General features: G+C 59.1%; 1 protein-coding gene across 7 annotated transcripts; it reads right to left on the bottom strand.

The window, feature by feature from the left end:
* Positions 1-2,084: 2,084 nt before the first annotated feature.
* LOC128828176 (ultra-long-chain fatty acid omega-hydroxylase-like) lies at positions 2,085-25,164 on the bottom strand. Of its 7 annotated transcripts, XR_008443168.1 has the most exons (15): positions 24,762-25,164; positions 23,869-23,980; positions 21,975-22,197; positions 20,678-20,822; positions 14,119-14,172; positions 12,437-12,564; positions 11,594-11,715; positions 7,812-8,079; positions 7,232-7,298; positions 6,672-6,801; positions 6,044-6,177; positions 5,852-5,916; positions 5,257-5,339; positions 4,666-4,946; positions 2,085-2,380 (listed from the first exon to the last, which is right to left on the bottom strand). XR_008443168.1 is itself a non-coding variant. In XM_054012608.1 (14 exons), exons 3-14 carry the CDS (start codon positions 22,194-22,196, stop codon positions 4,742-4,744), a joined length of 1,623 nt encoding a protein of 540 aa, XP_053868583.1. In that variant the 5' UTR covers position 22,197; positions 23,869-23,980; positions 24,762-25,164; the 3' UTR covers positions 2,430-4,741. The 7 variants fall into 7 exon arrangements, 6 of the variants coding, with proteins under 6 accessions (XP_053868583.1, XP_053868584.1, XP_053868585.1 ...); XM_054012608.1 differs by lacking the exon at positions 2,085-2,380 and having other exon boundaries at positions 2,430-4,946; XM_054012609.1 differs by lacking the exons at positions 2,085-2,380; positions 20,678-20,822 and adding an exon at positions 16,581-16,725 and having other exon boundaries at positions 2,430-4,946.
* Between the last annotated feature and the right edge of the window lie 556 nt (positions 25,165-25,720).

The raw sequence follows: 25,720 nt of genomic DNA, 5'->3' as shown, positions 1-25,720 counted from the left end.
ACCTCAGGAAGTTCCATCAAGAGGAAATGTAGCGAAACTCCAAACCTGGAGACAATGGACTTTTCTGTGCCTGCGTCCTGTAGATAGCTAACCGCTTAGTTTGCAAAATAAGCAAGGAGGAGGGGGCAAACAGATGAACAATAAGGGGTCATACATGCAGATACATGTAGCTTGCTAATTATGTATGGTAATGACGGCAAATTTTGGCCAATCATAGAGCGATAGATTATCATAAGCAACTGCATATAATGCTTTGGTGTACGTGTTTTCTTTGTTCTTGCTGACTTATGAGCTCGAACCCAATTGCAATTGAAATAAACAGATCACCCCTCCTGGGGCTCCTTGCTTGACTATCTGTGTCCGTCTCTCCTTATTCCTCAGCTGGAACGGACAGAAATTTCTATGACAGGCAATTTCAGCTCACATGGAAAGGACCACCCTGGCCTTCTGACTCCTTTATTAGCCTGCCTTGCCTTGTCAATCAGGTTGACCTGGAGCACTGGCCTCTCCGCATCGACCCTTCCCCTTTCTTTTGGTACTGGGAGCTAGCCAAGCAACAAGGGCACACTGCTGACTCATATCCAGCTTCTTGTCCACTGTAACCCCTAGGTCCTCTTCTGCAGAACTGCAGCTTAGCCAATCAGTCCCCAGCCTGTAGCACTGCATGGGATTCATGGTGTATTCTGCATTGATACAAGCACTCCTGGTGAGGACACGCACCGCTGACTCAAGGAGTGCAGTGTGCACACGCACAAGCAATGTAATAACTGCGATGGCTGTACATTAACGAAATTTAGGTTGAGACAATTTATAGTGCTGTGTAGCAAAGAGGCGTGGCTTCCCTGGGGTTGCCACTGGTGGTGTATCCCGAGGAGACACCAGACTCTCACCGCACCGAGGTACCAACAGGGCCAGCTCTAGGCACCAGCAGAGGAAGCACGTGTGGCACATTTTAAGGGGCAGCATTCTGGCCGCCCTTTCTTTTTTTTTTTTTTTGTTGGGGTGGCAAAAAAGCTAGAACTGGCCCCGAATCTAAAGCTTTTGGGCCTTACACCCTAATTAATTTAGCTAAGCTATTATCTTCCAGGCCTTGAGAAGTGTCAGCTCATTGCATTTCTGCCTTACCATATGCCTATGCCTTACCAGGCTAATCCCTATGGCTACCAATGGCTGAAGTGAGACAAAGTCAGATTGGAAATACGGTGACAATGTTTAACAGGGAGGGGACTTAACCCTAGGAACAGCTGACTCAAAGGGGAGGGCAGATTCTCCATCACCTTAAAGTTCATAAATAAAGATTGAGGGTCTCTGTCTAACAGATCTCTGGCTGTGCTATGCAGGAGGGCAGACTGGCTGTGCACAGTGGTTCCTTCTGGCCTTGAAATCTCTGATGCTATAAACCATTAGATCCCACTCCCCTCCTAGAGCCAGAAATAGACTCCTGGCGTCCTGCCACCCAACTATCGGCTGTGACTCCTGTCTCCTCCCCGAGACAGACACAAAACCCAAGACTCCTGAGCCCCAATATCCTGCTGCCATCTAGTAAATAGCTGTGTAACCCACTGTCAAAGTGAGTGCCCCCCACACCCCAGTAGACTCACATGGACGGGGTGGGGGGTTAACCCCTGGCCCTTTTGCCCAGGCAGCGCAGCTGGGGCTGGGCTCCTGCCTACGTGGTTTAGAAGCAGCTACATACAAGATTTCTGTTATTCTGGTTTTATTTTTCAGCCATTGGGTTGTTTGAACATCAGCCTTTCCGCCAGGTTCAAATGCCTGAAGCTGCTGGGCCTGGTGTGCTGGGCAACCCGGCCCAAGGTTCCCTGCTGCAGGTGGCGTTACTCCATATGGGTGCTGCTGTCACACCCAGCAGGCAGAGAAGATGGGGGGCAGAGGGGAGGTGATAACACAAAGAACTGGGCAATGAGACCTGGGCCTTTGCTGCCCCTCGCCCCCCTCAGCTGCCCAGAGTCTCCCTGCCAATGACTGGGCGCTAGTCTGGGTCACAGCAGGCAGAGACGGGTTAAAATTTATTAAGGGTCTGGACACAAAGAACATTTGGGCCCCACCCCATTCAAACACAAATGTGTGAATACAAAGACTCCATTCACTGTTTACACAATGCATTAATAATGGAGCAAACCAGTTCACGATGGCTAAATAAACTGCTCCATTTTTCCACACAGAAAATGAATACGGCTAGAGATCACTACACGAAGGTGTTCACTGCGACTCTGGACAACCCTGGTGTTACACGAATCAGTCGTTCGCAGGTCAACACTCAGTTCTTTCATCTCCCCCAATTTTCTTCTCCCTGACCGTTACGCAGGGGCCCCTCACCAGCGGTGGCGACTCTTGCTGGTGGCCGCTCTGACACTTGTTCCTAAAATATTTAACTAACTTTAGGGAAAATAAACAAATATGCACATACCCATGTTCAAATCAGTGTAATTTATTTATGTAGGATTTGGGGGTTTTTTGCAGACTGAATAATACAAATAAAGTCGAGTTGTCTTTATTCTTTACTGGCCCTAAGCAGAATAGAAACGCAAACACACTGCTTTGCACATTCTTCTCTTTTTTGTTGTAGTTTCTTTTGTTTTTTGGTTGCTTTGGTTATTTTTAGCCTTACGAGCTAGTAAATCTGCTGCCGTGAAAAGTGATACTTCTATGTTAATATCACTTTTCCCAGACTCCCAGCTACCTGCTCAGTCTGCTGTGAAAAATGACATTACCAAACATACAAATATCACTTTTCACAGCACTTACACAGCCCCGGCAAGCCTGGAGACAAATTAAGCCCTGGATGGGGAGGTGGGTATGGAGGCAGCGGAGGTCCAGGGCACTGGGGGGACTGGATAGGGAGCTGGAGGAGGCAGTGGGTCCCAGGGGCAATGGGGAGAGTGGGAGGGGCAGCAGGGGCCAAAGTTGATGGTGTGGGGGGGATGAGCTAGGAGCCTGAACCTGCCACTGCATGGCCAAGAGCCGGAGCCAGAAAGCCGAAAGCCCCGCAGCCGGATCCCATGGCCTGAGCTTGAAGCCACATGACCAGGGGATTGAGCACGTCGACAAAACCCAGGGCCGGAGGAGGCAGAATGGGCCGGGGTAACGGGGGGTGGGTGAGCCTGGGGCTGGCACCTATCATCTCACAGCTGGGGACCAGAGCCAGAAGACCCTTGGTCGGATCCTGGGGCCTGGAGCCCTGTGGCTAAGGAACGGAGCATGCGGTTGAAGTCTGGGGCCTGAGGAGGCAATAGGGACCGGAGAGATGGGAGGGAGGGGGTGAGCCCAGGGCTGGAGCCTGCCGCCATGTGGCTGTGGGACGGAACCCAAAGCTCAGTGACTGGATTCGAGGGCCAGATCCTGAAACCCCGAGGCCGGATCCCAAAGCCCCGTGGCCTCGTCCCTGCAGCAGGGGCCTTGGAATTCGCCATGCTCCGGAATGACCTTAGAAATATCATGAAATCAACTGTCCCCCAGTTCCAGGTCCAGCTGCCCCAGGGGCCACACCCGGCCCCCTCCTCCCTGCCCTCAACCATTGTTTGTCTCATTGAACCATGAGTTCCCTGTGGCAGAGAGCAGGTCCCTGCTGGGTCTGCAGCCAGCCCCCCCCCCGGGCACTCTGGCAGTACAATTCCCCATTGTGTCTGTGTTCCCTGTGGCGTGTGTGGGTGTTCCCTGTAGCAGGTGTGTCTGTGTGAAGGAAACAAAGGCATGTACAGGTTCTCTGCCCCAACTCCCCTGGGTGACTGCAGGCAGCAGTTGCGATGGCTAGGCAGCTGCCCCCTGGGTTGCTGCCCCACCCCAAAGCCACCCACAGCAGGCCAAGGCAGAAGTTCTCACCCAGGCCCCTGGGGGCCCCTCAGGAAGATCGGCCAGAGCACAGAGCCACCTGCCCACAGGCCTCTCAGCTGTTCCTGCCCCAGACCAGGCGGTGGATTGCTGAGTGCAGAAGTGGGGGGAGCAGGCAGGAGGGAGATTCCTACCCTCCAGGGAAGGGGAGTGAGAGACAGACCAGACCCTCAGCTCCAGACAACAGCATCAGGACACAGGGGGGCTGGCCCTGGGCTGGGGGGAACGCAGGGGCTGATCCACTAACGAGCCCATAGCATTTAGGGTTATTGACCATGTGTTCTTAGATGCCCCACCATAAGTATCTGTCACTTCACCCCCGACTGCATTTACCCTCAGCCCCCGTGGGTAGGGCCATTAGCCCCATTGCACTGATGGGAGTTCAGGGCCAGAGGCTGAGTGGCTTGCCCAAGGCTACACAGGGAGCCCATGGCAGAGCAGGGAATTGAACACAGGTCTCCCACATCCTAGGCTAGTGGCCGAACTTCCGGGCATCCTGACTCTGGCCAGTGGGGGCAGGGAACGCAGGCCACGGGGGTCACCTAGACTGTGAGTGGGCCGAGCCGGGAGCCAGGCTGCTGGGCTCCATTTCTAGCTCTGACATTGAATCACGAGGTGGCCGTGGGCATCCAGCGGGGCTGGGGAAAGGCACTTGTCGCCCTCCTCCCAGGGGCAGGTGGGGGAGGGCTAAGCAGCTGGTGTCTGAAAGGAGCCTGCAGCACTTTTGGGGCCTATGCCTGGACCCCAGAGTGCCTCCTTTGGTACAGAGGGCTGGTCTAGATTAGAGGAGAGAGCTGGCCCCACCATGATCCCCACCTGGTCCTCCACTCTGCAGGCCCCTGAGCTGTGTGGAGCAGGCTGGATCCCCGGCAGTGGGTGGGAGTGGATGGCCCTAGGAGCGCGGTGCGGAGGGCTGGCTTTCACGGCTAAACCCCAGCGGCTCCAGGTGCAGCCACAGCCCGTTCTCGCTGCGCAGGATCAGCTCGGGCTTGCGCCGCACAGGCCTGCTCTCATCCAGCCGCACAGCGAAGCGCAGCAGCGTCAGCGCCAGCACCACCTTCATCTCTGCCATGGCGAAGTTCTGCCCGATGCAGTTCCTGCAAGAGAGCCAGGTGTGTCAGCTGGTGCTCTTCGCCCGGAAACCACACGCCATGTGAGAGCAGGGATGGGGAGCAGGGACAGACAGATGCTGGGGGAGCCCAACCCCCTCTGGGAGAAGGGACAGATCCTCAGCAATAACAGCTGACCCCAGCACTGACCAGAGTCCACCTCCTGTGTATCCCACAATGCTTCACTGCAGCCAGGGCGCCAACAGGGAGCCACTTGCTGGTGGGCAGCCGGGGGGGGAGGGGAGGAGGAGGAGGCAGTTCGTGCGGCGAGGGGCTCTGAGCCCGGCAGGCAGGTTACCTGGGTCCAGCAGAGAAGGGCATGAAGGCCAGCGGGGGCTGGTTCTTGGAGTTCTCTGGGTCGAAGCGGTGCGGGTTATAGACCTGGAGCAGCAAGCACAGGGCACGGTGAGGGGAGAGAGGATGGGGGGGCGGGGCTGGGGTCCCTGAGCCAAGGAGGGAGCAAAGGCAGCCCCCACACCCAGGTGCAGCATGGACACCAGGCTCCCGAAGACCGAGCTGCCCACTGGGGCCATGCGCTGGCAGCGGGGATGGTTCTGCCTCCATCGAACACTCAGAGCCAGGCCGGGCCCAGTGACCCAGCCCTGCCCAGTGAATGGGGGTGTGACCCTCACTCCCATCTAGGCAAGCTCGGGAGCGGGGGGAAGCTTCCTCTCTGGAGGATCGCTGGGAATAGGAAGCTGCTAGACTGATGGCGCTTCAGCACCCCCTAGTGCCATGCCGGGGCACTGGGTCAGCAGTGACTGCGAGGGGACAGCACCCCCTACCGAGCCCCCCAATCCCACCCCTGCAGCACAGCGCCCCCTAGTGCCATGCTGGAGGTGGCCATGGGGCGGAGTAGAGCCAAAGGGACAGAACAGAGTGACCAGCGATACCTGGGGCTCTGGCCAGACAGCAGGATTGTGATGCGTCCCGTAGATACTGATCAGACAGACGTTCCCTGCCAGAGAGGAAACTGCCTCGTTAGAGGAAAGGGAGAAGGATGAGAGGGGTTGAGCGCCTCAGGGGTTATGGGCCCAGAACTGGTGCCATGCCCCTGGCTGGGGGGCAGGGAAAGAGGCTGGTACCTTTGGGTAGGACACGTCCGTCAGGCATTTTGATGTCCTCGGTGCAGCGCCGTGACACGGCCGTGACAGGCGGGTGCAGGCGCAGACTCTCCTTGATGCACATGGTGGAGAAGGGCATCTGGGACAGGTCCTCCCTGCAGAGAGCAGAGCTTAGTGCTGGCCCCAGAGGTGGATGCACGAGGGGCCCAGTGTGAGCCCATGAGCCAGGCACTGGGCTGGGACAGACTCGCATCTGCATGGAGCTGGCACTGAGGGGACGTATGACACCGTGAGTGACGGGGGAGGGGGATGCACACCTGAGTGGCAGGGCCCTTGGGCATATCTCGGGGGGGGGGGGGGCATCAAAACCCAGAGAGGCAGGGCCCTTGGGCACTGGGGAGCAGCCTAGGCCTATCTTGCAGGGGAAGCCCTCCAGCTTGGGGGGCTGGCAGAGGTGAAGGGACCCCAGCGCTAGGCATGGACTGGTGGGGGAGGGGAGGGCAGCGGCTGTGCTAACCCTCACAGGTGGGGCAGGGGCTGTGCTGGGAGTAAAGGGTGCGGGGGGCCACACAGGCCCTGGAAGTGGTGGTGCTGGTGGTCAGCACTGCACTGGACAGAGCCAGCACTGCAGCCGGAGCAGCCATCTCACCATTCAATCTCCTCCGACTCCTTGTCCCGCATTAAGTCCTTGATCTCCTCCCGGCAGCGCTCCTGGTACTCGGGGTGACAGGCCAGGTTATACAGCACCCAGGAGAGGCCGCTGGCTGTGGTGTCGTGGCCTGCAGGGAGAGGCCAGCGCAGCGTGAGAGATGCCGGGGGGCCAGAGAGGAACTGTGGAGACTCCGGGGCTGGAGGGACCCTGCCCGGCTCAGCTCCCCCTGCCAGCACCTCCTCTGGGGCCTTGCTCCCCGTGACTCTCTGGCAGAACCAGTGGGAACTCCAGGCCCCTCTTGCATGGGGGGCAAGTGGGGTGACTCTGAGCATCTGTCCCCTCTAGCGCCCCCCTCTATTGCTGGGACTGTCTGGCAGTGCCTAGGGGAAGATCTGTCTTAGCTCCATTTCACGGAAAGGCACACCCAGGTCACCCAGAGCCAGGGACTGAACCCAGCTCTCCTGCCCTCCTCCCCCACCAGAGCCATGTCATCTGCGGAGACCACATGAGGCTGTGAGGTCAGCAGGAGAGCCCCCCCGCCCAGGGCGGCTTCTCACCCTCAAACATGAAGGTGTCGGCCTCGGCTGCGATGTCCTCATCTGACAGGTCCTGGCCGTCCTCATCCTGCACAGAGCACACACTGCTGGACGGGTAACTTGGCTACCCACGGGGCCCAGCCCATGCCTTCCCCATCTCAGACCCTGGGAGGATGGGACATCTTGGGGTGGAGTGACCTAGGCCATCTCCCCTCCACCCCAGCCCAGGGAAAGAGGCAGCCCCTGCCCTGCCCCACAGCCTAGGCCCCAAGGTGGGCTCCCCCACACCCCCATGCCCAGCCTGGCTCTGGTGTTAGAGCATCCGAGAGGTGCCAGCCCCATGTCGCCAAATGCAGTTTATATCACTCCACACTGAGCATGCTGGGAAGGCAGCACTGGCTCAGCCGCCCCAGAGAGCTGGACTGGAGGGCAACTCCTGGTATGACAGACATCACACAGCACCTTCCACCTGGCAACGCCCTGCCCGGACGTCAACGAACCCCCAGCTCCCGAGGGCACGGCCTCCCACTGTGCTACCTTGGCCAATAGCAGGACATCAGTGACCTCCCCACCCCCATGGGACAGGCCCCCACCACGTTACCTTGGCCAGGAGCAGGATGTCAATGAAGTCCACCGTCTTGCCCTGCTTGGATTTGAGCCAGGCCTCCCTGCCCAGGCGGCTCAGGGCCTGGTGGCGCCGCTGCACCACGTTGGCTGTGAAGCGGTGCACGGTGTCGCAGGCGCGCCGGAAGCGCCGCCCGTCGGGCGTCAGGTAGTACAGGAAGTCCCAGTGCAGGAGCAGGCGGTGCTGGCGTCGCACCACCAGGGAGCTGAGCTCCAGGATGGCCGCGATGTAGTCACTGGGCGTCCTGCAACACAACAGGCCAGCATGTGACTGACAGGCTGGGGCGGGGGGTGCGCCCTGATCAGAGCTGGGGGATCCCGGGGGGCTGGGCCTCGCAACAGAGCGATCGTGTGATCTCCCAGCCACGGGATCTCCGGGCCGGCCGGCGGGGAGGGGACTGAGCTCGGGTGTCTCGGGCGGCTGCTGTGGCTTAGCCAGTGTGGGACTGTGACGCACGACCGGAAAGCGTTAAGCATCCTGCAGGATAAATGACTCAAATTCAGCCCTTAAAATCGTATGGGGAGATGATGTTTGTGGTTTTGTGTATTTACGTATTTATTGGTAGACGTCAACAATGTCATCAAACAGTCCCTGTCTATGCCGTATTCTGTTAATTCAGAGATCAAAAGAACATCTTAGCATTTAAATGAATAAATGCAGGATATCGCTGTATTCATCTTTGAAATGTATAGCCAATCATCTGCCAATGGTGGAAAAACAGGCAACTGTCTTATGTTAATTTGGGTAGCTAATTACCGGTGGTGGACCTACTTCAAAGTGGCCCTGATTGCCTATTGTTGGCCTAAGGACTCCGACCTATCAAAGAAGGCCTGGAGTTTTATAAAAGACCCTTGGGTCCTGAGCCTGTTTATCTCAGATCTGCTTGATGCTTCATGCAGGGGAAGCCTAAGTCACAAGGACTGAGATCCCAGGTCTGACAGAACCACCCTGAATATGAACATTGGACTGTAACCTATGGACTATTTCTGAAAGAACTCTTTGCATCTACAAAGCTCAACATCTCTGCTATAAATCTGAACCTCAAGAATGATACTCATGTCTGTATGTATACCGTTCTTTTAACCAATCCTCTCTTTTGTATTTTAATAAATTTTAGTTTAGTTAATAAGAATTGGCTGTAAGGGTGTATTTGGGTAAGATCTGGAATATTCATTAACCCGGGAGGTAATGTGTCCGATCCTTTGGGATTGGTAGAACCTTTTCTGCTATATGATGAATAAGATTTTCATTGATCCTCATCATATTTGACTTGGGTGTCTAGGTGGAGCCCTGAGGCTGGGCTGCTTTAAGGGCACTGTGCTGTTGACTTCTGCGTAACCAGTGAGGTACAACAGAAGCTGTTTTGCGCTGACTTGGTAAATCTAAGTATTGGAATGTCCACCAGCTTGGAGGCTTGCCTGCCCATTCTTTGCAGTTCACCCTAATTGAGTGACCTCAGTTGGCTCCCCTGAGACCCCAGTCATAGGGACCATAAAGAGCCCCAGACACGAGGGGGTGGGGGTGGGGGGCAGCACGGCCCAGGCAGGCTCCAAGGAGCCCCCAGGCTAACGCAGCCTGTTCCCGGGGTGCACCGCGGGGTCTTGGGTGTCAAGGGCCCCACCCCCATGGGACAGCGATGTCAGCAGGGCATGGGAGATTGGGGGACGGGTGGGGTTCAGAGCACAGCTGGGCCTGGCAGGGATGGAGAAGTGCCCCTCCCCATCAGCTGGACAGAAAGAACGTGGGTTTGGCAGGAGCCGATCTCGGACTCCTCCCCAGGCAGGCTGATGGGTCAGGACGTCCTGGTGTGAGCAAGTCCTGCCTGGGTTCCCCAGGGTCACGGGTCACCTCACTGCAGCAGAGGTGGGATCTGACTCCCGGCCTGCCAGGAAACCAGCCACTTCCCCCGTCGCTGCCAGGTGAGACTCCAGCCCAGCTCTCAGTCCCATTTCTGGCAATGGGGTCCGCTCTGAACTTGAACGCTGTGGACAGAAATGCTGGGCTCCCAGCACGTCCCACAGCAGCCCGGGGCCAGCCTGCACCGGCACGAACCGCAGCCAGCCCGGGGCCAGCCTGCACCGGCACGAACCGCAGCCAGCTGGCAGTGTCTCATGACAGGGAGTCAACGTGCACCAGTGCAGTAAAACAGATACAAGCTGCAGACGAGGGCCCTGCAGTACATGTATAAACTGGGGGCAGGAGGGTTCTGGGGGGACGGGACTGAGGTGAGGAGCTTCCTGGCAGTGAGATGCATGTGGCAGCAGGATCATCGCCCCAAGAGAAGTACAGCACAGCCATGCTGACCCCCCTACCCCGCAACACCTCCAGACACTAGGGTTACCATATTTCAGCAAGCAAAAAAGAGGACGGGAGGAGCCCCGCCCTAGCCCCGCCCCTGCCCCTCCCACTTCCCGCCCCCCCAGAACCCCCAACCCTCCCCCCGTTCCTTGTCCCCTGACTGCCCCCTCCTGGGACCCCTGCCCCTAACTGCCCCCCAGGACTCCACTCCCTATCTAAGCCTCCCTGCCTCTTGTCCCCTGACTGCCCCAACCCTTATCCACACCCCCACCCCCAGACAGACCCCTGGGACTCCCACGCCCCATCCAACCACTCCCCACCCCCTGACAGCCCCCCCCGAACTCCCAACCCATCTAAACCCCTCTGCTCCCTGTCCCCTGACTGCTCCGATCCCTCTCCGCACTCCTGCCCCCTGACAGCCCCCCCCAGAACTCCCAACCCATCTAAACCTCTCTGCTCCCTGTCCCCTGACTGCTCCGATCCCTCTCCCCACTCCTGCCCCCTTGACAGCCCCCCCCAGAACTCCCAACCCATCTAAACCTCTCTGCTCCCTGTCCCAACTGCTCCGATCCCTCTCCCCACTCCTGCCCCCTGACAGCCCCCCCCAGAACTCCCAGCTCCCCACCCCCCTGCTCCTTGTCCCCTGACTGCCCCTTCCTGGGACCCCTGCTCCTAACTGCCCTCCAGAACCCCACCCCTAAGCCTCCCTGTTCCTTGTCCCCTAACTGCCCCCCAGGACCCTACCCCCTACCTGTACCCTGACTGCCCAAAACTTTCTCCACCCCCCCCCCCAAAAGCCCCCCCCCCCCGTTTCTTGACTGCCACCTCCAGAACCTTCCTGCCCCCGGTCCCCCTTACCCTGCTGCTCAGAACAGGGTGTTGGGCTCTGTGCGAGCCGAGCCGGACACGTGGCTGCGCTCCCCAGCACAACAAAACCGGGTCCCTGGCCCTGCACAACAAAACCCGGTCCCTGGCCCTGCACAGTGCTGCCAGACCGGGCTGCAGGAGAGGCCAACTCAGAATGCAGGGTGGCTCTGGCTCCTCTACAGCTGCTCAGGAGTCCAGCCCGGGATTTTTCTGCAGCCCTCCCAGCCGCTCGCTCTGCAGGGGGAGGGGGGAAATCCCGGACATTGTGAGTGCTTTACAAATTCCCCCCGGACGCTATTTTTAGCGCGAAAAGGAGGACATGTCCAGGTAAATCCCGACGAATGGTAACCCTACCAGACACCCCACTGGAGAGTCCCTGCCCAGGCCTGCAGTAACACCGTCCCCACCCTGGGATCTCCAGTTCAGGGACCCATTCCATGGATCTGGATGGGCTCACTGGGGCCAGGCCAGGAAGGGAGGGACCCTGCAGCCCATTCTCCCCATTCTGACCTCCCCCCATGAGGGGGCTCCCACCCTCGGGTCAGCTGGGGGAACTGCCCCCCTGCTGGGGGAGCTCCCCCCGTGTCACTCACTCCTGGCAGTTGCTGTTGTAGCTGAAGACACATTTCTGCAGACTGTCCAGGGTCATGAGGCTGACCTGTCCAAACATGTCCAGGGAGGTGGAGCCTGACGCCACCAGCTGGCGCCACTTGGCCTGTGGGAGAACAGTGCCCATGGGAGCCGCACAGCCACCCGCAGGGACAGCCCTGCAGAGCCCAGGGCCAGCATCAGAGACAGGGAAGCAGATAGGGGAGGAGACTAGTGGACTGGTGTAGTGAAAGGGCTGGGCATGCGGTGGGGGCAGGTGCAAGATCAGTGGGCAGAGTATCGGTGCAGTATATGCCCTGGGGGGGGGAGGTGCAGGGCCAGGGGCACAGCGTAGTGATGGTGCAGCATATTCCATAGGGTGTGGGGGAGGCAGGCGTGAGGGCAGGGTGCTGGTGCAGCACATGCCATTGGAGGAGGGCACTAGTGCAGCGTGTGCCGTGGGGAGAGGGTCACAGGCAGGCTGGGGGTGGCAGGTGACAGGGCAGTGTGTGCCATGCGGGGAGCGTGCATGGGCAGGCTGGGGGTGGAAGGGTGCCAGGGCAGTGTGTTCCGTGGGGGGAGGGTAACGGGCAGGCTGGGGGTTGCAGGGCAGTGTGTGCCGTGGGGGGAGGGTCCTGGGCAGGCTGGGGGGTGCCAGGGTGCCAGGGCAGTGTGTGCCGTGGGGGGAGGGTACATGGGCAGGCTGGCTGGAGGCAGATTGCCAGGGCAGTGTGTTCCGTGGGGGGAGGGTACATGGCAGGCTGGGGGTTGCAGGGCATTATATGCCGTGGGAGGGGCCAGAAGCACAGGCATGGATTTGGTGCAGTGGGGGGAGGGGAGGTACTCACATGCATGATGTCAGTGCTCTGGTTGAAGATCTTCATGTAGGGCTTCAGGATGTCAAAGTGGAAGGCTGGCGTCAGCATGCGCCGGTGCCGCACCCATTTCGCACCATTGCTCAGCAGCAAGCCGTCCCCTGAGATGACAGGCACTCGGCTCAGAGCCTGGCAGCCATGGCAGAGATCCCGTAGCCCAGGCCCCCAGCAGCCCTCTGGGTCACAGCCAGCTGGGGAGCTCAGCGAGAACCAACCTCCCTGGTGCACGTTGGGCAGGCACGAGAGTGTGTGCTCTTGTGTGCAATGTGTGCAAGGAGCGTGGGTGGGGGTGTGAGTGACGTATGTGTGTGTGTTTGTGGGGCACATGTGGGCATGAACATGCAGGTGCATGCGTGTGTGTATGTGCAGGTGCGTGATGGTATGTGCAGAAAGGTGCATGGTGCACACCCATGTGCTGGTGCTCACAGCTCTGGCATGAGTAGCTCCAGGTCCACACTGACACAAGAACGGACAGACTGGGTCAGCACAATGGTCCATCCAGCCCAGTGTCCTGTCTGCCGACAGTGGCCATATTTCCCCTTAATCGTCTCTTTTCCAAGCTGAAAACTCCCAGTCTTTTTAATCTTTCCTCATACGGAAGCTGTTCCAAACCCTAGTAATTTTTGTTGCCCTTTTATGAACCTTTCCAATTCCAGTATATCTTTTTTGAGATGGGGCAACCACACCCGCACAGTCTGTTTCAAAGAGAAACAGCAGAACTAAAATTCATTTGCAAATTCAACACCATTAATCTGGGCTTGAATAGGGACTGGGAGTGGCTGGCTCATTACAGAAGCAGCTTTTCCTCTCCTGGAATTGACACCTCCTCATCTATTATTGGGAGTGGACTACATCCACCCTGATTGAATTGGCCCTGTCAACACTGGTTCTCCACTTGCGAAGTAACTCCCTGCTCTCCATGTGTCAGTATATAATGCCAGCATCTGTAACTTTCACTCTATGCATCCGAAGAAGTGAGGTTTTTACTCACGAAAGCTTATGCCCAAATAAATCTGTTAGTCTTTAAGGTGCCACCAGACGCCTTGTTGTTTTTGTAGATACAGACTAACACGGCTACCCCCTGATACTTGAAGATCAGCTTAGAATGCGTTTTGCTTTTATTTCATTGGACCAAATCCGACTTGTTTTGCTTTGACTTATAAATCATTTAAAATTTAACTTTGTAGTTAATAAATCTGTTTGTTTATTCTACCTGAAGCAGTGCGTTTGGTTTGAAGCATGTCAGAGACTCCCCTTGGGAGAACAAGCCTGGTACATATCAATTTCTTTATTAAATTGATGAATTTATATAAGCTTGCAGCATCCAGCAGGCATAACTGGACACTGCAAGACAGAGGTTCCTAGGTTTGTGGCTGGAACCAGAGATACTGGCTAGTGTCATTAAGTTGCACAGTCCAAGGAGCAGTTACATGCCAGAGGCTGTGCGTGAACAGTCCAGGAGTGGGGGTTCTCACAGTAGAGCAGGATAACGCTGGCTCCCAGAGTCGAGGATTGGAGTGACCTAGCAGATCACCGGTCCGGGTAACACCAGAGGGGAATGTCACACCCTCCTTTCCCCACAAGGCCGTCCCCTGGGATCCGGGCCCCATGACACTAAGCACAACAGATCCCAGCCCAGAAGAAAGCGCACTCACCCAGCCAGGGCTTCAGGAAGCCATAGAACACGTAGTCCTTGGGTGCGATGGCAGCTGTGGGGGAGACCAGAGACGGGGCAGGCCCGGGGGTTAGTGCTGAGACACACACATCACTCGGGGGGACAGAGACGGGGCAGGCCCAGGGGTTAGTGTTGAGACAGACACACGACTTGGGGGGGCAGAGATGGGGCAGGCCCAGGGTTTAGTGCTGAGACACACACACGGCACAGGGGGGGCAGAGATGGGCGCAACCCGGCATTAGCGCTCAGACACGGTATGGGGGGCGGTACTGGGGTGGTATGCCAGCGCTCTCACACACACATGGTACAGGACACAGGGAAGGAGTGCAGGGCTACTGGTATCAGAGCCCCGGCTGGAGCTGCAGCACTTATTAGCCTGGAAAGGGGCAGCCGCAGGAACATGGGTCTGTCCAGCACCTGCCTGCTCCACAGGCTGTTTCGTAAGGAGCACTGGAGCATCCCCCTGTGAAAGGAGCCCCCCGTCAGACAAGGCAGAGCCCTGCTGCACACCCTGCTCCAGGCTCCTCCCTAGCAGCCAGGAGGGCGGCTGCTGGGGCAGCAGGACAGGCTCAGTGAACAGGGTGAAGGAGCCACATGACAGGGACCAGGCGCTGAGCCACCAGGCCCCTCACGCAGAGCAGGCTCTGCTCCGAGCGAGTCACGGACAGGCAGGACATGGGGCGCAAGCAGCATCTGCAGCCTGGGCTGGGCCTGCGGAGTGAGAGACACTGCTCCTGGGGCAGTGCCTGTGACCCACGGACCACGGGAGCTCGGCAGTCACAGTACAGAGCTTGGCATCTTTAAAACTCCCTATTTATTAGTTGTAATCCCCGGCTCTAGGAGCGGGGTGGGATCCTGTGGCTACAGCAGGGTCTGAAGAGGGCTGGGAGCCAGGACTCCTGGGTTCTATTCCTGTCTCTTCCACACACACCCCCGCACCATTCTCCAGATTTCCCCCCACCCCTGACATCCCACTAGTCTCACGGCCATGCACCCCCACAATAGTATCTGCCCCACACTCTCTGCTTCTTTCCATAGGCCCTCCAAGAACATTGACTATTTAGTCCTTATGAGTCCCCCTGACCTGTTTCTCCCCTGGACCACCTCCCTCATTGTCCCCTTCACCCCACAGCTCTGCTGCATCCCCTTCGGGACCATGGACTGAGCTGATGAAGGGCAGGGGTGTGTGTGTGTCCCTGAGCTGGCTGGATGCTATCAGACCCATTGGGCTGACCCTACTCGCCTATCATCAGCCCCAGAAGCCAGGGATGCCGGCAGGGCCGCAATGAACCTTTGTTCCCATGGGTCACTGGCTCAGAGGCTGACGGCAGCTTCAGCCAGCAGCCAGGGGAACGTGCTCCTCTCAGGACACTAGGGGCTGGCTATAGCCTCTCCCCTAACCCCTCCCCTCACTAAGGACCCTGGGTTGTCAGCCCCCAGCCAGACAAGCAGCTAAATGAGCAGCCACGTGCCAAGCTGAGCTCAGCCCGAGACCTGAGTCATTGCCTTAGCCCCGACAGCTTCCGCCTCAGCCCCGTGGAGGAGAGCTGGTCCTCCTGGCCAGGGGCTTTTCTAGGGAGCAGCTGCCTCTCACCACTGGGCCTATGTCCCCAGAGGTCCCGTCATGCCGGGAGCACATAGCACAACAGATAAGACCTAGGGGTTAGAGTGGATGAGAAGCTGGATATGAGTCGACAGTGTGCCCTTGTTGCCAAGAAGGCTACCAACATTTTGGGCTGTATAAGTAGGGGCATTGCCAGCAGATCGAGGGACGTGATCATTCCCCTCTATTCGACATTGGTGAGGCCTCATCTGGAGTACTGTGTCCAGTTTTGGGCCCCACACTTCAAGAAGGATGTGGAAAAATTGGAAAGAGTCCAGCGGAGGGCAACAAAAATGATTAGGGGTCTGGAGCACATGACTTATGAGGAGAGGCTGAGGGAACTGGGATTGTTTAGTCTGCAGAAGAGAAGAGTGAGGGGGGATTTGATAGCTGCTTTCAACTACCTGAAGGGGGATTCCAAAGAGGATGGATCTAGACTGTTCTCAGTGGTAGCAGATGACAGAACAAGGAGTAATGGTCTCAAATTGCAGTGGGGGAGGTTTAGGTTGGATATTGGGAAAAACTTTTTCACTAGGAAGGTGGTGAAGCACTGGAATGGGTTACCTAGGGAGGTGGTGGAATCTCCTTCCTTAGCGGTTTTTAAGGTCAGGCCTGACAAAGCCCTGGCTGGGATGATTTAGTTGGGGATTGGTCCTGCTTTGAGCAGAGGGTTGGACTAGATGACCTCCTGAAGCCCCTCCCAACACTGATATTCAATGATTCTATGATAGCTCCAGGCGCCTGCTGGGAATCCAACCCTTGCTGAGCCCCAGAACAGTCGGATGGATGGACGGACGGACAGACACACAAACTCCTGGCGCTACGGCCACCCTCACTACCTGACTCCAGCAGCATGGGTTTAACGACCTCTGGGTGGAAGAGCCGCAGAATGGGAAACCAGGGGCCAAACCACCAAAGGCAGGAGTGGCTGTAGCGCCCGATGAGCTCATCTACGTACTGCATCCCCTCCTCCGTGTTCTGACCCTACAACAAGGAGCCATGGGTTAGCCACGGGCCAGCCGGGACTCCGGCCACGTCGACGTGCTGGGCCCAGTGCCCGACTCAGCCCACTGCAGGAGCAGTAGCTCCCTGGGCAGATGCACTGCTGGCTGTTCTCAGCATGCCTCCTGCTTCATTTCTAATGGGGGAAGGGAGACTGGCAGACTGCCCTCACCTGGCAGTAGGTTGGACGGGACCACTTGGGGCTCCCTGTGTTGTCGCAAACAGGGGCTCCCAGCTGTTTTCTGTGCAGAGCTGAACTCAGGGGCTAAGTGGTCAGCGTGCATGAGCCCTCAGCCCTGGCATGAACTAGCTACGTGCATTCACACAGCCCCGGCACTGCACCCCCGCCCGGCACTGCTCTGCCATCCAGCTGAGCTGAGCAGGAGAATGAGTGCTGAGCCGCCCCACTGGACTGAGGGCTCCTGAGCCCTGAAGCACCCCTGTCCTGGCACAGTGACACACAGCTCTGCTCCAGGGAGCAACTCGCAGCACTCAGACCCAGCCACTGGCTTTGAGGACTAAAGCCAGACCTCCCCCCTCCGTGTCCTGCCAAGCCAGCCAGGCACTGGGGGAGGGAGCTGGACTCTGGTCCTGCTGCTGCATCAGCAACGGGATTATTTACAAAGTTCCAGGACACTGAACTGGGTCCCTGGGCACAGCCCCTAGCCGCTGGGATGGGCAGCAGTTCAGGGGTGAGCAAACAGGCCCCAGCTTAGCTCCACGTGCTCTTGGCCCTGCGGGCCCAGGCACCACTTGGAGCAGGGCTAATTGGAAAGAGTGGCAGCAGTATGTGAACGGGAACAGAGATGTCGCCTCCACAAGGGAGCAGGAGAGGCTGGAGCAGGAGCCCCCAGGCCAGGGAGCACCCACCAGGCCGGGGGCTGGACTCCTTCGGAGTCTGGCTCCAGCTCATTGCACGGCCCCCTGCAGCGCACAGCCCCAGCAACTCGCTCACCAGAGCGGGGCCTGCACTGGTGGTGCTGGGGGGGGGTAGCTGCACAGAACCCTCACCCTCTGCTGCACCCGCTGACTCCTTTCAGCACCCGGGTGATTAGAACTATGAGACACCAGCGCACTGGGCAACCGGCCCTGGCAGGGGCCACTCTCCCTGGGCAGCAGGAAGGGGACAGGGCCAGCACGGGCTCCCCATGTCACTGATCATTGCTGGCCATCACTACCCTGCCTCTGGAGTGTGTGCGTGTGTCACCTGCCCTCCCCGGGGCCCAGCTGCTTATGCAAGACCAATGATGACAAGTCCCCCATGGGGAGGTGGCTCTGCTTCCCGCCCCTGAGGAGTTCAGCCAGGTAGTGCCCTTGGCCCTGCTGCCCAGACTGTCCTGAGCCACCAGCCTGCCCAGGCTGGAAGGGTCTTTGCTGTGCAGCAGGTCCCGCTGGGTGCTGCCTTAGGCCTGCCCTGCATGGCTGGTCTCTGCTCCTGTTGTTCCCAGGAGCCCCGGGCACAGCACTGCTGGAGCTGACAGCCTCAGTCCCGGCTATGGACCATTAGCTCTCCATGCTGGAGACAGCCAGTCTGTGCTCCCTGGGCCCAGCAGAGGAGCTGCTACTGCTCAGTGGCTCTGGTGGGGTGAGGGCTTGTCCATGGCTCCCTGGCAGCACTGGGTGCGGGGGGTGGCTATACCGCAGGGGCACCATCTCCCCTCTTCCAAAGGGGGAGCAGTAGCTGCTGGGGAGCTGCAGTCTGCAGCCCCTAGAGGTCCTCTGCCTGCTCCTGCACTCCTTGCCCCCCTCCCCACCATGAGCCCCAGAGGCATTGCTGGACTCAGCCCCATCCCCTTATGGCACCAGGCAGCTTCTGGGTGCCCCTGGATCCAGAGGATAGCAGGGGCTGGCTGGGCTGGATTCCCCAAAGCAGCAAGTGACAATCTCTCAAGAGCCAAACAGGAATCGGCACAAACCAGGGCACAAGGAAGACCCCCCCCCCCCCCCGAACACCTGGCCCACACAGCGACATGGCCCCATTTTATTCCCTGCCTCCCTGCACAGAGCACGTTGACGGCCTTCGCCCAGGGTGAGCTGGTGCAGACATTGGCCTGCAGCAAGAGCAGTCACATCAAGGCAGCTGGAGAAGCTGGACTAAGGCAGGCCATCCTCTGGGAGGATCCAGAACTGCCCGGGAGGGAGGGGATTCTGTAGAGCTGCAGAGCCCAGCCCGTCCGACGGGGTTTCCAGTGCAGCACGGCCCCAGAGACAGACTAAACTTCCTGGGCAGAGCTGTCCCAAAATGGAGCAGGGAGGCAATAGTCCCTCCCTCCACTGTGCCCCCACCTCAAATAGGACAGTGACAGCGGGGGAGGGGTCCGGGAGGAGCCATCAGAACCAGGACCGGCTCCAGGCACCAGCCAATACAAATGGGCAGCCGTCCAGCCACTCTTGGGACTGCACGTCTGGTCTTCGGCAGGAATTTGGCAGCGGGTCCCTCCGTCCCTCTTTGAGCTGCCACCAAAGTTCCGCTGAAGAGGAAGAGAGGGAGTGAAGGACCCGCCGCCTAAGAATGGAACAGCGCAATTGAGCTGCTGCCGAAATGCCACCAATCCGCCTTTTTTTTCCCCCCTGCTGGATGGGGCGGCAGAAAACCTGGAGCCAGCCCTGATCAGAACAACTCAAGCTCTGGAAAACCTGCCTCTCCGGGGGAAGGCTACAGGAGGCCAATAGATTTAATTTCTTCAAGAGCAGGAAAAGAGGTGCCTAGATCCCAGCTACCAGCCCCTCCCTGGGCAGGGATGCCTGGCAGCAGAGGGCTCTGCCATCCAGCAGACAGCGGCTGAGTGAGATCCAGCAGGAACGAACTGGCAACACAGTGCAAGTGTTTGACAGGGAGGGGAACGAGCCCTGGGAACAGCTGGCCTAGGGACATAGGGGCTTTGCCATCCCTGGGAGTCTTTACATGGAGATGGGCTGTCCCTTTGTAACGCTCCCTCCAGCACAGCCGGGAGCTCGGGGCTGGCTGCAGGGAGCTCTGGGGAGGGTCTCTGGCTTGTGTGACTCGGGCAGTCAGATTAGAGGGGCAGAACGGTCCCTCCTGGCCCGACCCACCCTCCATTCAGCTCTGGGCCCCCTGGAACCCTCTCTACAGTAACCCAATCCCAGCCGTCTAGGTCAGAAAAGGCTGCTGGGCCCACGCAGTGCAGAACCCAGGGGAGAGCAGCCAAGGTGGCAGGGAAGGATTGGTTCACCCGGGCAGGAGCGAGTCAGTTGAGCCCAGAGGCCTGCACGCATTATGTACGAGAACACAAGGGGTGGGACCCATGGGGGTGGGGGTTGAGCTGGAACAGAGGGAGATCCAGGCTGGACAGTGCAGACTCCAAGGACCTATTGCTGGGAGACACCCATTAGCTTCCCAGGCAGATTGTCCCCTCTGGTGCCTTCCCCGGGGCTCTGGTCGGGCTGCTCTGCAAGGCTGCAGGTGACTGGCTCCCAGCCCTGCCCTGGGGAAGATCAGGAAAACCTTCATACCAGCATGATGTCACACTGGGGGTAAGGGACTAGCTGGGAGCCCTTCCCTTGGGATGTTCACAGCTAGCCTGGCCAGGGCCCCAGATAACAGACTGCTGGGGCCAGTCCTGCATAGGTTCCCCAGGGGATAGGCTAGAGCGGCCTAGGTGGTCTCTCCCATCTCTGGCCCCACAGGTTGTGTCTACACTGCAATTAGACACCTGTGACCTGCCCATGTCAGCTGACTCAGGTGGAGGGCTGTAAAACTGCGGTATAAACATTCGGGATCAGGCTGGAGCCCAAGTTCTGGGACCCCACAGGGGGGAGGTCCCAGAGGCCAGGCTCCATCCCCAGCAGGAATATTTACACTGCCATGTAACAGCCCCACAGCCCAAGCCAGCTGACACGGGCCAGCCACAGGTGTGTACGTGCTGTGCGGACACCCTCAGAGTCTCACCACCACCCCCAGGAGCCAGCGTACCTGAGGCTGTTGTGATCGGCTTGAGGTAATCAGGGTGCACCAGGGACAGGACTGGTAGGAAGGGCCCCATCCATGTCACAAAGGCCTGGGATAATGTAGCCACTGTTTGGGACACCAAGCTCAGCCCCTCCTCACCAGGTATGAACTGCAGGAGGGATGGGGCAGAGTTAACAGGGTAGGATTGGGTCCCTCCTAGACTCCAGAGCAAGTCAGTGCACACCAGACAGGGCAGAATCAGATCCTCTGATCGGAGGCAGGACTGGGTCTTCGGACCGCCGCGTGCAATGCCTCACCAAGTGTATCTGTCAAGACCCTCACTCCTGAGCACGGCCGATGTCTGCTATCGCAGCACATGGTGACTGGCTATGCCCTTGCCACAGCTACACCAGGTGGGGCCATCCACCAGGGGCTTTATAACCCTCCCTGCTCCATGCCTAGGGGCCACTCACCACCAACGCAGGCAGAGCCATTGGGGTGCAGCTGGCTGGGAGGGCTGGCACGGGGCTGGGCCAGGGAGCATGGCAGGGGCCAGTGATGAGCAGAGAGGCTTCTATGGATTGGTTCCCTTAGAGACCCCTGCCACTGGGCAAATATCTGAGCACCAGAGCCCAGGGCCACCCACCAGGGCACATCCCACACTCAGCCTCGAGCCCTGCCTGGAGAACGCAGTATTTGAGTGTAAGGCACTGGGTGGGAAGGAGGCCATTCGCCTGTCTTCCCCCCCCCCCCCCCCCCCGCATGTTGGCCAGAGCCCCACCTGCCCCATCCAGTGCCAGAGATCGGGGGTGCATTAGAGCCAGCAGCCATAGGAAGGGCCCCATCCACAGCAGGATGGGAGCAGCAGTGTGGCCGATGCCTCTGCCTCCAGCTCAGGCCCTCCTCGTTGGGTCAGGAAGTCTGAGTTCAGATGCTGCTCACTCTGGTGCCAGACGGGACGTGTGCTCAGAACCTGGTGGAGCTGTCCCAGGACCCTCGTCTCCTACCCCTGCTCGGTCCCAGCCCCATTCCCATGTGTCTGATGGATGGGCACGACTCCCTGAGCGACCTGCCAGGCCATGCTCCCCTGGCCAGCACTGGCTGGGACCAAAGCCCTTCACCTGAATGGGAGGGAGAGGCCTGAACCAGCTGGGTCACCCGCCCCCAGCCTTCTCGGGGGCTATTCCACCAGCCCCTCCCTTGGGATGGGCAAGGGTGGCTCCTGCCAGCAGGGATCAAGCCATGTCTCAGTGGCAACAAGGAGCAAGAGGGGAGAGAAGACACTCACCCCCTCCCCACCCCCACGTGACATGACACCTACCATCCCCAAGTGCCCCAGCAGCCAGTTGCGACGCGGGGGCTCCGGGAAGCAGCGCAGCCGCTGGCAGTTCACATAGTAGCGGTGCCAGGAGCTCCCCAGCTGCAGGAGGGTGCGGAAGAGCAGGGCCAGCAGGGCAAGGAGCAGGGCAGAGATGGTGTAGGCACGGAAGGGGGTCCGTTCCATGCTCAGCAGCTCTAGCACCCAGTCCGTGAGCGGCAGCATCCTGCGGGGAAGAGACAGGGCTGTCACCGGGGGTGAACTGCCACTGGGTCCCTTTGTTACAAGGTGTATGCACGTTACTGAGCTGCTGAGAGGTAGATACGCTGGAGGGTAGGGATAGGGTCTGGAGTGACCTAGACAAATTGGAGGATTGGGCCAAAAGAAATCTGATGAGGTTCAACAAGGACAAGTGCAGAGTCCTGCACTTAGGAAGGAAGAATCCCATGCACTGCTACAGGCTGGAGACTGACTGGCTAAGCAGCAGTTCTGTAGAAAAGGACTTGGGGATTACAGAGGAGGAGAAGCTGGATATGAGTCAGCAGCGTGCCCTTGTTGCCAAGAAGGCTAACAGCATATTGGGCTGCATTAGTAGAAGCATTATTCCCCTCTATTCGGCACTGGTGAGGCCTCATCTGGAGTATTGCATCCAGTTTTGAGCCCCCCACTACAGAAGGGATGTGGACAAATTGCAGAGAATCCAGCAGAGGGCAATAAAAATGATCAGGGGGCTGGGACACATGACTTACGAGGAGAGGCTGGGGGAACTTGTTTAGTCTGCAGAAGAGAAGAGTGAGGGGGGATTTGATAGCAGCCTTCAACTACCTGAAGGGGGATTCCAAAGAGGATGGAGCTCGGCTGTTCTCAGTGGTGGCAGATGACAGAACAAGAAGTAATGGTCTCAAGTTGCAGTGGGGGAGGTCTAGGTTGGATATTAGGAAACACTATTTCACTAGGAGGGTGGTGAAGCACTGGAATGGGTTACCTAGGGAGGTGGTGGAATCTCCATCCTTAGAGGTTTTTAAGGCCCAGCTTGACAAAACCCTGTCTGGGATGATTTAGTTGATGTTGGTCCTGCTTTGAGCAGGGGATTGGACTAATCTAATAACTCCTACCCTAATATTCTAGGATTCTATGTGTGAGCCAGGAGAGAACCCAGCCCCCCTAGCCAGCCAATAGCCCTTCCTGCTCCTCACCCACCCTGGCCCCCCAGTTCCCCCACACAGCCAATAGCCCTTCCTGTTCTCCAGAGGCAATGTGTGTGTGTGTGGGGGGGATCTCATATCCCCCTCCCCAAGATGCCTGCCAGGGTTTATATCCACTGGAGCCACCTGACTCTTCCCCAGGGCACAGACCTGGGGTCTGCAAAACTGCTGCGAAGCTTCCCCTGGGTGGGCAGGGCACTTGGCAGCAGGGTGCCAGCTCCCTCGACCCTCGCCATGCTGCAGAATGGCCAGTGCTTGCACCTGCCCTCTGCAGTGCCCACAGCGCCTCTTCCCAGCTCACCTCCGCTGCACAACTGGCTCCTGCTCCCTCCCTCCCCCTCCCCCGCACACAGCTGGCTCTAGCCCTCAGTGCCCATCCCCCACCTCCCAGGCACAGCTGGCTCCTTTCCTGCCCTTCCCCCCTGCACACACCGGCTCAGGGCTGCTGCACAGGGCTGGACCTTGCCCCAGCTGCCTGCAGGCTCAGTGCGGTCCCTTCACAGCCGGAGCCGGGACCCTCCTGCACGCAGCTGGCTCTAAGCTTTCACTCCCAGTGCCTCCAGCTCCTGCCCCCCTCCCCTCATAACAGCTGGTGCTGGGCTCTCCGGGGGGCACAACAGCCACTCCCCGCCTGCCTTCCCCAAAGCGACTCAGGTGCAGCAGCTGGTTTTCCCAGGCCCTGGCTTCCTTACCTGCCCGGAGCTCCTTGGACACCAGCTGCAGCAGCCTTTCCCTCGGCTCCAGGGCCGGCTCTAGGCTTTTTGCCACCCCAAGCTCAGGCGGTGGTGGGGCTCACAGGCGGCGCTGGAAGCGAAGGGAGTGATGTCACCTTCTCCCAGTGCCCACAGGGGCTTTACCCCCTCCCGGCTGTGCAGAGAAGCCCCGATAGAAGGGGGGGCACAAGGCAGCGCCGCAGGCAGTGCGCAGATGAGGCGGCGCAGCCCCGGCTCCCCGGCAGGGCTCTCCCTCTCCTCCCCAGGGAGCGGCTGGGCCCTGGCAGCTCAGCATCCCGGGGCTGGGGCTTCCCCTTCCCGCTGCGCCCGGGGGCACGGCCCCCTTGCCCCATCGAAGTGGCGCAGCTCCGAGAGCGCAAGTGCCCCGAAGAAAACGGATGGCCGGAATGCCACCCCTGGAAACGTGCGCTGCTCGCTCGGGTCCTAAAGCCTGACAAGTCTGGTGCGGCCAAGGAGGGACTTTCCAAGCTTGTGTCCCAGTGGGCTGTAACCTGAGGCTCAGCTCCCTGCTAGACCGGTCTCCAGCTGCTAGGACAGAGAATCCGAACATGGCATCCAAAGCCGCTCTAGAAACCCAAACTCCTTTGTCTCTGGAATAACTGCCCTGAACCCCGCTGCCTACCACGAGAGCCTTTCCATTAGGCCCCCCACCATCAATAGTTATGGGGCACCCCTGCTCCCCGCTCCCCCACCCAGCCAACAGCCCTCCCGGCTCTGCAGGGAGACCGGGGCATTCGCTTCCGCCAGGATCCCGGCTCATGGGAAGCCCCGGTGACACCCCCGGGGCTGCAGCCGGGCTGGGCTATGCAGAGCCCTGCCCGGGTAGGGGACGAACCAGCCGCTCTGCTCACCCAGACCAGACACTGACGCTAGGACTCGCGAGCTCAGCTCTGGGCGTGGCCTTTATAGCCAGGCGGGGCTGGGCCCCGCGCCAGGTGGGGAGGCGGGGCTGGGCCCTGGGCCCGAGAGAGGGTTCGGTTCGGCTCCGCGGGCGATGGGCTCCATTCTGGGACACGATCGCCCCCACCGGGGGTCCGCGCGGGTCGGGGTGTGGCTCGGAGCGGCCGCAGCCCGGGGCTATCGCTTGGATCCAGCACCGGCAGAGCCCGGCCCGCCAGCTCCAGAGAGCGGGGGCCGCAGCTCACCCTCCAGCCCGCACGGCCCGGGAGCCACCTCTGCTCTTGCATCAGCAGCTGACTTGTCTGCCCGGTTCCATCCGGGGGCACCTATGCAGCTGCCCCCCATGCCCCAGCTCTGCCCATAGCGACTCCAGAGGCTGCAGCGCTGTACTGGTGCACCCAGGGGCCCTTGTTCCTCTGGCGAGGGGGCAGGGAGCCCAGCCTGATTCTCAGGGCTGTTCAGCTGGCATGGAGTGGGAGGGGAAAGCCCAGCCTCCCCCCACCAGCCAGCGTGAATTGGCTCTGCACTGGATGAACCTGGGCCCATCACACAGAGTAGGGTGACCAGATGTCCTGATTTTATAGGGACAGTTCCGATTTTTGGGTCTTTTTCTTATATAGGCTCCTGTTACCCCCCCACCCCCTGTCCCGATTTTTCACATTTGCTGTCTGGTCACCCTAACACGGAGTCACTGCACAGACCCAAACACATGCCTGGGGGAGCCCATCCAGACCAGTGTCATTTTCAGAAAAAGCCCCGCTAACCAGCTAACCCCCCACTTTACACCCCATGAACATCTGACACCCTCAGCCTGGGATTGCTCTGTGGTGTGTGTGTCTGAAAGCGAAGCTAGGGTGTGTAACAAACTGTAATCCAGGTTGCCCTCAGACCTAATTCAAAGTTAAACAGG

The sequence above is a fragment of the Malaclemys terrapin genome, chromosome 23 (genome assembly GCF_027887155.1).
Source record: "Malaclemys terrapin pileata isolate rMalTer1 chromosome 23, rMalTer1.hap1, whole genome shotgun sequence".
NCBI classification, from domain to species: Eukaryota; Metazoa; Chordata; order Testudines; family Emydidae; genus Malaclemys; species Malaclemys terrapin.
Note: the sequence above shows the minus strand (reverse complement) of the source record. Positions and strands in the feature narration are given on the sequence as shown.

Coding starts and splice junctions, on each gene's coding strand:
- LOC128828176 (XM_054012608.1), bottom strand. CDS start 22,196: ATGCTGCCGCTCACGGACTGGGTGCTAGAGCTGCTGAGCATGGAACGG. Junction 14,173..20,677: donor GCCGATCACAACAGCCTCAG/GTACGCTGGCTC, acceptor TCTCCCCCACAG/CTGCCATCGCACCCAAGGAC. Junction 12,565..14,118: donor CTTCCTGAAGCCCTGGCTGG/GTGAGTGCGCTT, acceptor CTGTCATCTCAG/GGGACGGCTTGCTGCTGAGC.